At 45.8% G+C, this 12,869-nt stretch overlaps 1 protein-coding gene across 2 annotated transcripts; it reads right to left on the bottom strand.

Moving 5' to 3' along the window:
* Nucleotides 1-3,107: 3,107 nt before the first annotated feature.
* LOC125742536 (endoplasmic reticulum resident protein 27) lies at nucleotides 3,108-12,811 on the bottom strand. 2 transcript variants are annotated; one of them, XM_049014639.1, is made up of 7 exons: nucleotides 12,639-12,811; nucleotides 8,144-8,229; nucleotides 7,042-7,179; nucleotides 6,786-6,902; nucleotides 6,207-6,332; nucleotides 5,926-6,123; nucleotides 3,108-3,450 (listed from the first exon to the last, which is right to left on the bottom strand). In XM_049014639.1, the coding sequence occupies exons 1-7, from the start codon at nucleotides 12,703-12,705 to the stop codon at nucleotides 3,403-3,405; spliced, it is 780 nt and encodes a 259-aa protein (XP_048870596.1). In that variant the 5' UTR covers nucleotides 12,706-12,811; the 3' UTR covers nucleotides 3,108-3,402. The 2 variants fall into 2 exon arrangements, with proteins under 2 accessions (XP_048870596.1, XP_048870597.1); XM_049014640.1 differs by lacking the exon at nucleotides 12,639-12,811 and adding an exon at nucleotides 8,908-9,074.
* Nucleotides 12,812-12,869: the final 58 nt, after the last annotated feature.

Below are 12,869 nucleotides of genomic sequence, written 5' to 3'. Positions count from 1 at the left end.
CTGATGAGGACAATTAGCAGAGGTGGAAAGTTCTAGTCCAGAAAGTAGAAATCTAGACCGAGATTTTGTTTCAACCAGTAAGTCGAGCATAAAGAATCTCAATCACAGAGGACTCAGCTGGTTGGTAGAAACACAATTTTGATCTGGATTTGTACTTTCTGGACTAGAACTTTCCACCTCTGGCAAATAGAATAGTGCATTGTTTGCCCTGTCACCTCAGAACAGACAGATCCCTCTTTATTCTGTCGTCCTCTTCATCACTTTCTATCTCTAAGCGGTCACCCTCTCTGCCCTCCCGGATTGAGTCATAACCCTGTACTGTCAGTGCGGCTCTCATGCAGACGCCGGGAGACTCTCTTCTGGGCCTCAGTCCACATCCACAGGCCTGCAGACATCAGTCTGACAGCCGGGGGTCATGGACTCAGGCCCAGGGCAGCTGGAGGAGTAGCTGAACCTCTGGGGAGAAGTGGAGCTGAACGACCCCGCGGGGTCTGGGAGAGACCGCAGTTTAGCGCGTGTGTGTCCTCTGCCGGGCTTGTAATAATACAAACACGATAGATTCTCCACACTTATGGTCCCACAACTGCTTTAAACTGATAGTACCATGACAGATAATGAGACAAGTGTGTGCATGTGTGTGCAAAGTATTTATAGCAAACGGCTGTTCGTGGCATATACTGTTTGTAGCGGGTGCCTTTTCGGCTCCCCTTTCCAGCTTCCCACTCTTTCCGTCGCTCTACATCCATATGGTGTTTTTGCAGATATAAATCTATGTCATAAACAGCCTCCCACACTGTGATTTTTAAGGAATGCATGCTAAAATGCTAACATGACGGAACGGCGCTCGGTCCGTCCTGGCGAACCCATGCCCATCTGTTTTGCTACACTACTTTTGGGGCAATTTCGTTCAATTGGGAGAGTCTATAAAGAAGAACACGGGCGGTGCGTCAGCTGCGATGGCAGCAGCCAAGTTAGTCTTTCTTTGTTGTAGTTATAATTGCATTCTCGTAATTCTCCTCAGTTGTTTTTAAGATTCTAATGTCTCTAGTTAGCTGTGTATTTTGCTCGGGGAATGTGTGGCTATGAATCCCTTACAGATTATTGCTCGTACTCAGAAAGAGTGTGTATCCTGTTATTGAAGGGTGAGGGGTTATTTGAGGAGAGATTTTCCATATTGGTCTCAGCCCAGCCTGCTGGGTGCAATCTCAGAGGAATGTGCTGGTCGTGGCACCGCTGCGCTGGGTTATCTGATGGTCATTACACGAACATCATGTCACGCGTTGGTCCACAGGCTTCGCTTTTCCTACGATGTATAAATCGTTCTTGTAAAGGCATTTCAGGAAGATGCTCTTGCTCTTCTGCCCAGGTGGTTGTTGGGTTGGATCCCAAGAGGTTGGGACACTTTAAAGTTTTCAGTCTCCCGCTGCATGACTGAGTGAGGTCCCTGTGATGAAGGGGGCTGCCTTGCCTGGGACAAGCTCCAGACTCACAGCAAACCTGTAATGGACACAAGCTGTAGATGGATGGATGGATGGATGGATGGATGGATGGGCAGAGCCCTAAGTAGTCTGGAAGAAGCCTCAGTAATTCTAACTGACCCTGAAGCTGAGAACATTTTGTTGTCTCTGTTCTGTTATTCCCTGCAGAACAAACCCACACAGTCAGATTCCAGGCCCCAAAGCATTCTGCCCAAAGTTGAGTAGATCTGTCACTGGAATAAACATAATTTTTAATGGGAAGTGTAACCGAACTGGTACTAGTATTATTGCAGTGATCTCACAACTGCCACTATGCCATCATAGAATATAGCTTTGAAATACTGTACTATTATTATACAATTTCATATTTTTCATGCGTGTAATTTCATTTTTGTTCTGTATAGTACTGTGGTTATGTAGAAAAAAATGCCGCACATGTGTGGGTAACCATCGATTTCCATTTCACTTTCTAATTTCCTTTTTTTATAACATTTCAAAGCTCTACTGCTGCTTTTAAGTTTAAATAAAATAAATATTTACAGGCCGAGGGAGAATCCGGCGAGTACGATTCGGTAGATTTCAGGATGTTCCCTCACATTTTATGTGATGCTTGACCACAGACATGCCCACACAAATACGTAAAAGGTGAGGGGGGGGGTCGTTCAGAATGCAGTGTCAATCATGAAATAATTCACCATTTTTGGGTTAGAATTCAACTGCTTCTCAACACCCAGAGGCTAAAAAAGTGTATCGCGAGCTTAGCAGGTTTTGATCATATATGACGTGGAAATTACTTTATTCCTCCCCCCGGTGCCCCCGCCCTTGTGCAGACGCGTTCTATGGTCCATGCACGGACATGCAACAGTCCGATTTCTATAACCATGTCTCTGATGCCTAACTAACATTTGCAATCGGGTCGTTCCTCTGTGGTTAAGAATCCTGCTAATTATCTTAATTAGCACTGGCTGAACCTCTGCAGATCTACCTAATCGTTTTGTGGGGCATGTAAAAGTTCAGTGTGAAGGTGTGTTCCCATATATTTAAAATTTTCCCCCCCTCTTTCCTAACTCTGATTCTCCACAAGTTCGTAATTATATCTTTGTGGGGACTCTCCATTCATTTCTGTGGGGAAAACTCTAATCCCAACATGACGACCTTAACCCCTACCCGGCCCTAACCAAACAAAATAGGAGACTTTTGGCATTTTCAGTTTTTTGATTGCATTCACAGACCTTTGTGGGGACCTGAAAAATGGTCCCCACAACGTCAAAATAACAGGTTTTTATTACATGATGGGGGACATTTGGTTCCCCACAATGTAATATAAACATATCCACAGACACACACACACACACACAGCTTCACATACACTCAGACGCCGCTTAATTAGTTACACCTGCTCTGTGACACAAACAGCCAATCGTTTGGCTGAAAATGAGTATAAATAGCGCACAGATGGGGTCACGAGGTTCACCTACTGTTAGACTAAACAGGAGAGCGGCTGTGCGATTCTGAATGTGCTGGGGCTGCCAGTGCTGGACGTGACAGTTCCCGCGTCTCACAAACTGCAGTGCGTAGCGTTCACAGGCAACAGAGTGAGAAATGAACAAAGGCATCCAACCACTGGCATTTCTGTGACTCAAAAAGACTTTGTTGATGAGAGAGAGATCAGAGGAGAACCGGCAGACTCGACAAAGGTAATAGGAAACCCACAAGTACAAAAATAGCCAATCAGTATAACAGCATGGTGCAGAAATCATCTCTGAATGCGCAACTCGCCTATTCCTGAACTGGTTCTAGAGGCAAATGGGGGGTTAATCTGGTGCTTTGTAGGGGCACCTAATATAGTGGCCACAGGGTGAATACAATCAAATAAAAACAAGAGAAAGATTTGATGGTTGATTCACATCACAGTCCGGCGTCTTCAGAGCTCCGTTTTTGAGTTTGGTTTCTTCTCCTGCTCTGTCTGCTTCTGCAAAACGATGGACGATATCTCAGCATCATCTCTGCAGCCTTCACACTGTGTTCTCTGTTAGGCACAATCTCACGGCAAGTATCAACACCGTGATCGATTCCCTGTCCAAACATTTTATAAACTCTGTTTACATACCAGTTCACACGCCAAAGTATGATTTAGGTTGCCAGTTCGGCGAGAATCAGAGATCATATATATATATATAATTTTTATTTTTTTTGACGGAGCCAGCGGGAGAGTGAGGGAATAAAGTCAGGGTGAAGAAAATGAGCACGGGGGGGGGGGGGGGGGGGGGAGGACCAGAGGCGTAAAGCCTCGCCTGGACTTTCTGAGGGGGAGGTGGGCAGGGAGGGGGGGCTGTAAGAGTAGCTACGTGATAAATGTACACTTAGGCACGCATGTGAGTTACAAAGCAAAACCCGCATTTGATGGATTGGCATCCCATCCAGGGTGTCCCCTGCCCTGTGCCCTGTGATGGACTGGCATCCCATCCAGGGTGTCCCCTGCCCTGTGCCCTGTGATGGACTGGCATCCCATCCAGGGTTTCCCCTGCCCTGTGCCCTGTGATGGACTGGCATCCCATCCAGGGTGTCCCCAGCCCTGTGCCCTATGCTTCCTGGGAAAGGCTACAGGCTTAACTAGGTCCCATACTAGATCAGTGGTTATGGAAAATGGAGAGATAGATGGACGGGTGAGAGGTGTGGTCTTTTCAGCTGTGAATATGTGGGTCTGCCTGGTTTTGAAAAGGGGCTGTGACTCTGATATATGCTTGACATCTCTGATAACAGAGCATTTTCATAGGCAAACTATGGCTTAGCACTTGACAGTGGAACTTCCAAAGAGAATCAATAAATAAAAAAGCTTCAAACTTCAGTGTAAAATTTTCCTGGAAAGCAACATATGAGTAGTTATATAAATGTAATATTTTTGTATGATTACAAAATCCAAATCAGTTTGCTCAAATGCCATATATATGAAAGTACTTCAGTTATGTGACTGATTCATTTGACCAGTAGCGTAAAGGACAATTGAAAAGCTTAAACCAGAATTGAGGAAAAGAGACAAAGAGCATAAGTGGTGTGTAACGGACGGACAGTAGAGGGAAAGGATCAAGAAAACAGCCAGAGAGACCAGACAGAAAACAGTCAAGAAAACAGCCAGAGAGACCAGACAGAAAACAGTCAAGAAAACAGCCAGAGAAACCAGACAGAAAACAGTTAAGAAAACAGCCAGAGAAACCAGACAGAAAACAGTTAAGAAAACAGCCAGAGAAACCAAACAGAAAACAGTCAAGAAAACAGCCAGAGAAACCAGACAGAGAAACCAGACAGAAAACAGTCAAGAAAACAGCCAGAGAAACCAGACAGAAAACAGTCAAGAAAACAGCCAGAGAAACCAGACAGAAAACAGTCAAGAAAACAGCCAGAGAAACCAGACAGAAAACAATCAAGAAAACAGCCAGAGAAACCAGACAGAAAACAGTCAAGAAAACAGCCAGAGAAACCAGACAGAAAACAGTCAAGAAAACAGCCAGAGAAACCAGACAGAAAACAATCAAGAAAACAGCCAGAGAAACCAGACAGAAAACAGTCAAGAAAACAGCCAGAGAAACCAGACAGAAAACAGTCAAGAAAACAGCCAGAGAAACCAGACAGAAAACAATCAAGAAAACAGCCAGAGAAACCAGACAGAAAACAGACAAGAAAACAGCCAGAGAAACCAGACAGAAAACAATCAAGAAAACAGCCAGAGAAACCAGACAGAAAACAGTCAAGAAAACAGCCAGAGAAACCAGACAGAAATCAGTCAAGAAAACTGCCAGAGAAACCAGACAGAAAACAATCAAGAAAACAGCCAGAGAAACCAGACAGAAAAGTCAAGAAAACAGCCAGAGAAACCAGACAGAAAACAATCAAGAAAACAGCCAGAGAAACCAGACAGAAAACAGTCAAGAAAACAGCCAGAGAAACCAGACAGAAAACAGACAAGAAAACAGCCAGAGAAACCAGACAGAAAACAGTCAAGAAAACAGCTAGAGAAACCAGACAGAAAAGTCAAGAAAACAGCCAGAGAAACCAGACAGAAAACAGTCAAGAAAACAGCCAGAGAAACCAGACAGAAAACAGTCAAGAAAACAGCCAGAGAAACCAGACAGAAAACAATCAAGAAAACAGCCAGAGAAACCAGACAGAAAACAGTCAAGAAAACAGCCAGAGAAACCAGACAGAAAACAGACAAGAAAACAGCTAGAGAAACCAGACAGAAAAGTCAAGAAAACAGCCAGAGAAACCAGACAGAAAACAGTCAAGAAAACAGCCAGAGAAACCAGACAGAAAACAGTCAAGAAAACAGCCAGAGAAACCAGACAGAAAACAGTCAAGAAAACAGCCAGAGAAACCAGACAGAAAACAATGAGCAGCTGGTGTGGCGACGTCCGAACCCCGGGGTGACCGATTCAGCTTCTCTTCTCACCTGGAGCTCCCCCTGTAGGAAGGAATCACAAAACTCCCTCAGGCGCTCTGGGGTGATCTCCCCCGGGGGCAGCAGCCAGCTTCTGTCCAAGTCCTGGTTGTAGATCCCCAACCTGGGAAGCTGTTTCGGCTTTAGTCCAAAGTAGCCCAGGGAGCGGACGTTGGATTTCAGGGTCCCGTCCACCAGCACGAACAAGAACTGTAAGCGGGACAGGGAGGGCCGTCAGACGGCGGCATTAAAGTACGGATTGATCGTCAGCTGGCATGTAGCCCGTTACCGACCTTGCCACTGTATTCAGGAGCGAGAGCCGCCATTCTGTCTTTAAGGTCGTCGAAATCACGGCTCCCTCTGTTGGCAAGCAGCAGGAGGTGCGTTTTCACCTTCGACTTAAAGAGGCCCACTGCTGTCTGGGGGTGTGGGGGGAACGAATAGATAAAATAAATGAACATTATAGACTCTGTGTGAGCTTTTTGGTCCCTGGGGGGTGTCACTGCAGCTGTGCCTTCCTTCGTTTTTCAGTCTGAATTCTGGCTGAATTCTTTTGGCTGAATTCTTCATGATGCACGCCTGAGGGTAATGACCTTAATGGACTTACATTTGAACGGATGAAAAGGTGAAAATAACTACGTAATATATTTAGGCTGTGAGGGCGAGAGCTTGGGACGCATTTCCTGTCCTTACTTAGATATCTCTCTCCCTTTAAACACGTTCGCCTTACGCAAGGAATGCTGCTGCCGCATTGCCGAGCGGTGCCTGCACGTAGGTCGATTAGCGCAGCATCGATGGGACGTAACGAGAGAACAGCGGTGACGCTAGAGCATGGCATTATGGGATGCCTTCGTGTCCGCCACAAAACGTACCACTTGGTTGTACTCGGTGACGTAGCGCAGTTTATTGATGCTGAAGAAGCGCGTCAGTCCGTCGACGTCCAGCCCCTGGGCCTTGGAGAGCAGCAGGTTCTCCTGGTGCAGGTCGGCCTGGTAGGCAGGAGGGTGCCGTGGAAAGATAGGGAGGAACCTTGTGTGGTAAGTAGATCGCAGGGAGGTACCACACACAACGCAAAACCAAGATCCAGGACCCTGTGGCTGACAGAGTCTGCACCAGGACGAAGGCTACCTTCCTGAAGATGGAGATGGTGTCAGAGGCAACGTTGAAATGGGGCCACACCGCTTTCTCATGGCACAAGGCTGCAGGGATGTCGTTTAGCTCGGACACCGCCGTGACAAATTCCTTATAGCCAAAACTGTCCCCCCCCTAGGGAAATGGAGAGGGATGGACAGAAGGAGGAGAGTGACCAGGACACATGGAGAAATGGAACAAACAGGATCGCGCAAATACTGACGATTTTGGTCACGCTCAGAGATGTGATTTATTTATGTGCAAATTATATATATCTCCTCCCTGTCTACTGCAATGTACCCTACAACCTCTTTCTTGAAAACCTCCATCCATTCCTCTGCCTCTTCCATCCTTCTGCTGTACCTCTTATGTTTACTGTGGTTTGGGAGGACCAGGAGGCCGCGCCAATCCCACAGCTCCCTCATTTCCTGTCCAACTAGCCCTCAAGCCCCCGCACAGGAAGTTTGGCCAAGAGGCGCGGAATTCTGGGACAGGTGCCCACTCTCCCTGACCACAGCGGCAGACGGCTTCTCTGCCAGATCTGCGGTTTTGAGAAAGATCAAGCGAGAGTGGACAACATCATTACGGTTCAGCCCATAAACGCGAAACTGCCCAGAATGTCCCTCTTTCTCAGTCCCAAACTTTTGCTGCACTTTTAATTTCGGTGCCGGTATCCCGGCACATGGGTGTCTGTGTGATGGATCCCGTTCTCCGGATGGCAGAACCAGAGATTTTTCAGTGGGGTTTCCAGCGTGGGGGCCAGAGGTCATTTTGGGGGCGGCACATAAATCTAAATGTGAATGTAAGGCATCTAGAAAATAAGGGAATATTTAAGGTACCTAAATGCTATAACTCCACGTTGTTTATAATTCAGTAAGTGTGTCTCTTGCGGCTGTAGAGAAAAGTTCTTCTACTATAAGAAATGTAATTCTAGGCAAGAAAAAAATGCCACAAAAATGCAAATACAATGGGGGTGACCATTGAGGTGGCCAGGTTTCAGTCTAGGATGACCATGGCCACCCCTTGCCACCCCCCTACCCCCCAGATCCACGTATGGTTGCCTCCCCACTCCGCCTCTCCTTCCTATGTCACCTCGGACCTCAAAGAACCCGATGACGACCACTTCAGATGAATCGGTGAAGGACTCGACTGCGCTGACGTCTCCAAGCCTGGGGAGGGCGCTGTCTGCAGGAAGACAGAAAGATCAATGGTGGTAACAGGCAGCATGCACCTGGGGCCGATCCCCTGACCACCGGCGCAGTGACACATACCTCCCACCTCACTATTATAAAACCAGGAACCGACCACATTTATTTATTTAGTAGAAACTTTTATCCAAAGCAACATCGAAAAGTGAAAGTAGGATCAGCCAGTGGCTGGAGTAATTGGCCTTAAGGGCCCAACACTGAAATCACTCTGCCGACCACGGAATTTGAATCAGAGACCTTAAAATCACAGGTACAGTGTCCTAATCCACTCACCCACACCCCAACAAAGAGAGCGCAAGCAACTTCACTGTAAGCTTCACTGTAACACAGCTAACAGTCTTGAAAAAGACATACAGACAACTGCAAATTTAGATTCACATATATGAATGTGTTTATATATCCATACAGTCATGCGTTCAGGCAGACGGTAGCCTATTACGTGAAGTCAGGGACTTGTAACCTGAAAATCCATGTTGGCTTCTTCAATAAGACGCTAAACTTGAATTGTCCCCATTAAAAAAACTAAAGATTACCTTCGACATAAGAAATGAAATATCTAAAATAAATCGAAGGAACCAATACAGGGGAAGGAGGCCAATACAGAGATTGGTACATTCTTATCAGGGTCGTGTTGAAAGCCATGCGTACACCTCACCTTTCTCTTCTGCAGTGACTGACACGATGAGTAAGGCAAGAAGGAGCGTAAACGGCATCTTAGCTTTCAGGTAGCTTTAGAAAACTTAAGAGAACTTTAGAAAGCCTGAGAACGGCGTATCTCCTTCTCTGCGGGACGGTGCCAGCGCATGAATGCCTGCCAGTCTCACTTGCCCACGTCACATGACCTGGTGTGTGACTCCGATTGGTGCCTGCGTGTGAACTCGGCAGGTGCTACTGGTGGGGTGAGGTAACCGCATGTTGGAGTACGTGTCCCCCCCCGATCAGTGTGGGGGATGGGTAAGGTAGAGTCATCAGCAGCTGAGATGCTCTTTTGCGTGGTTTACATTTCCAGTGTCATACCTGCCCCACTCCTCCACCTTAATCTAAACAGGAACTTAATGGATTCAACTAGTGAATAAAATGAGACGCAATGATCTTCTGCTTCAGTAAAAAAGCACTAATTGACATTTTGACTTTTCAACCTTCCTTCGACAATCTTAAATTTCATTATGCACTCAAATGTAGCTCAGTGTAAACTGAGGTTACATTCCGCCTCATTTAAGTCACTGTATACATTGGTCTCACATTTAGTCTCCCCTCAGTATCAAACTGTGAAAGGTTTAAAGAGAAATAGCAAACCTGCTTACACACCGGTCCGCTTGAACCAGGATATGAAAGTAAAGGTAGACGCTAATCTCACCACCAGAGGGCACTGTTCACTCGACTGAAATCTGCATGCAAGCACATCGAACACATGCATCACCACTGCCACCCCACATAAAGGCTATCTCAAGTATCATGAATAATATTCAGAGAACCTATAATTTTATGCTTTGAAACAATTCTGAACTTTTTATATACAGTTTATTCGTTCATTTTGTGTATACTGAGGTGAATTAAGTAAACATTCGAATAGATGGCATTTAATTGGTTTATCGTTCACAGTCTTCATCTAGTAATTCTATACGATATTTACACTTTAGCACTTAAAAACACCCATTAAAAATGTGAAATTCATCTCTACTAACAGTTTCCGTCCTGACTATGGGGAAAGGGCATTGTGTCTCTCGAGTGGCACTGAGTGGCATTACACACCTTAGAAAAACTAGGTGCGTAAAAATAGAAAGTTCTAGATCATACATATTTAAGGTTCTGCATCATTATTCAGGCCAATAAGTGGTTCTAAGGAGACCCTCAGGAAACGGCCTCCTTCCCTCTGCTGGAACTTGGACAAACATCCACTTGTTTTTCTTTTTTTTTTTGGAAATTGTATAGATGGAATTAAATAAACTACTCAGCTGGTTGAATTTAGAGATGATTATATTAGGTCACGCAGCTTGTGACACTCATTTAAAGCCATTAGTTTAATGGGCTATATTTCTGGAGAAATAGATGTGAACTGAAGATCCAACTCCTGTAATTCCGATGACTATTTTACATGATCAACGTCAATAAGAAACAAATGCCATATAGATGAAACGGTGGCAGCCCATTTCGAACCGGCGAGTCGGGCGTCTCAAGCAGAACCTAAGCGGATACAGTGTGTCCCGTCACCCTCCTGAGAAACACAGATCAGCCGGAAGCCGAGGAGCCAAAATAATGAAATCATGGAGGACAGTGGTGTTATTTTAGGTGCCGTTAAACAGAAAACCGGATTCTTTAAGGGACCAGAGTCAACTGCAGAAGAAGGCGAACAAATGTAAGCCTGCAAAGTCTAAGATAGCAAATATATAATGAAACACATAAAATAAAATAACTGCTAGACAGACGTAACAGTATGTGTAGAGTTACCAAATTGACATCTAAACTGGATTAGAATGGAAGAACTGCCTTTAAGTATATACACAAGTATATAAACGTACAATGAAAGCCAGTTAAATCTAAATTAAAATAAAGCTAGTTTATAATTTAAGTGACCGTGGAACACAAAACACACTGAGGCTCAGAGGTCAGGTCAGTCCGCACCAGGTGATTCGAGGTCCTTTGTTTTCCTGCATCATTCTTGCAAAGCGGGGCGAGATATAGACACACAGGTTGTCGGGGGGGGGGGCACTTTCTCTGCATCCCTAACACCGTGTGTTAAAGACACATGCCTGGATGCAATAAAATCTCCAGTGAAGTTTTAGGTTTCTCCCAGGAAGTCTCTGCCGGAGCCCCATTGCTGAAGGACCAGGAGGCATCATGGCTGCGTTCAGCCAGACCTGCCGCTGAACGCGCCAGCGTGCCGCGCCTGTGCCGTGCCTGTGCTGTGTCGCGCCTGTGCCGTGTCGCGCGAAAGTGTCACATCTGCCACCGAATTAAATTCCAATGCAGCCCGTGAACAGATGGGTCATTAAAAATCAGTGACTTGCAGGTCTTGAGTCCAGCTGCTGGATCATCAAAGTCCACAGCATCATTCTCCCAGTAAACAGATTAAACAGATGATGGGTATTAACTGGGGGGGGGGTGTTTGGAGATGTTATACTCAGCTGCAGCAGCCCTGCAATGCCCATGGAGTTTATACAGGGGCAGCCACCCCCTCCCCCCACCCCCCAGCCTGTCCCATTTTTCACTCCTTTCCATCTGCTCCTCCCTCCCCCGTTATAAATATTTAAAAAAATAACACCTGGGACGGCGAGATCATTCCAGTTACACTGCATTTATCTCTCGAACCCGCTCTAATTTAAAAAAACAGACGGAAACACCTACAATATCCTTCAAGCAGCACAGGACTTAAAGGGATTGTTTTTGTGCCAAGTGCCACATTTTCAGGACTCTGCTCAAATGGATGAATGAAGAGAGTCATTTAGTTTTCACTGACAACTAGCATCTGATGTGTATCAGTTCTGGCTCCATCCCTGCTTGCCTGGTAGCCAGCCAGACGGATACCGCAGGGCTGGAGGAGGGGGGCAGTGATTTTCCCATCTGTTTTCTCCCCACCTTCCTCTCCTGAACCTTTCACTAAATCCATCTGGGCTCCTTAAAACCCACAAAGAGCCCAAACTGAGAGCTTTCTCGCCTCATCCTCATCACCTGACCCCTGTCCGCACTGGCCCGCCACCTCTCCTCCTCCCATATTTTCTCAAACAGTCATGGGGTGGGGGGGGTCACTCACAGGGACATGCTTTCTGTGTGCCGCCCCCTCCACCGCTCTCGCCTCCCTCATCAAACCGTTCAGCGTTGTGCTTCTTGATAAGTGTCAGTTTCAGGAAGGAAGTCAAGCCCCGCAGGACACTTGTAAGCTAAGATCTCCAAACACTTTTTAAATGAACAAACAACAGCGCTGGGAAACAAGTACATTTTTAAATCATTAGACAAGATGAGTATCCGTATTTGAACATGTAACGGAAGCACTTGGCATTTTACAACATAGACACGGACAAAGAAGCAGGCTTAGCAATAAACAAGTTATTAAATAACCAAGATACAAGGTGTGGCTGAGAGTGAAATTCTGAGCAGGGAGCTTCCATGACGACGAGTGTGAAAATACTGGCTGGGTGTGTGTGACACGTGGCTGGTTTTAGCGGGAGTACAGACTGAACAAGGCTGAACAGAACGAACGAACAGGACAAAACAGACACGGGGTTTGGCGCCTGCATATGGCTGTATCGTTTGGTCTACATTGTTGATTAACCCAGAAAAGGCATTTTCAACGTCCCAAAATATACATCTACATTAATAATCATGTTTGCGGGTATTTTGTTCTTTTGAAAGTCTCAGAATTATAAATCCATTTAACGATGTACAGACCTGACAATAATTTTGTACACAAGGGTTGCCACTTCAGTCCTGTAGAATACTGGACACCACTGCACATAGTGACGCCATTCCAGAGGTTTGTTTGGGTCTGTTCGATAAGGAAATTAATAGGGACATTCCGTGTCCCGGAATGAAATTAATTTTTTTCCAGGATAAATTACCAAAATATGGGGTGGTCCCGAAAATCAACGGACGGGCGGCATACCAACTGTACACATCTTT

Source organism: Brienomyrus brachyistius, chromosome 5, assembly GCF_023856365.1.
Source record: "Brienomyrus brachyistius isolate T26 chromosome 5, BBRACH_0.4, whole genome shotgun sequence".
NCBI lineage: Eukaryota > Metazoa > Chordata > Actinopteri > Osteoglossiformes > Mormyridae > Brienomyrus > Brienomyrus brachyistius.
The sequence above is the reverse complement of the archived record's forward strand: the minus strand, read 5'-3'. Positions and strand labels throughout refer to the sequence as shown.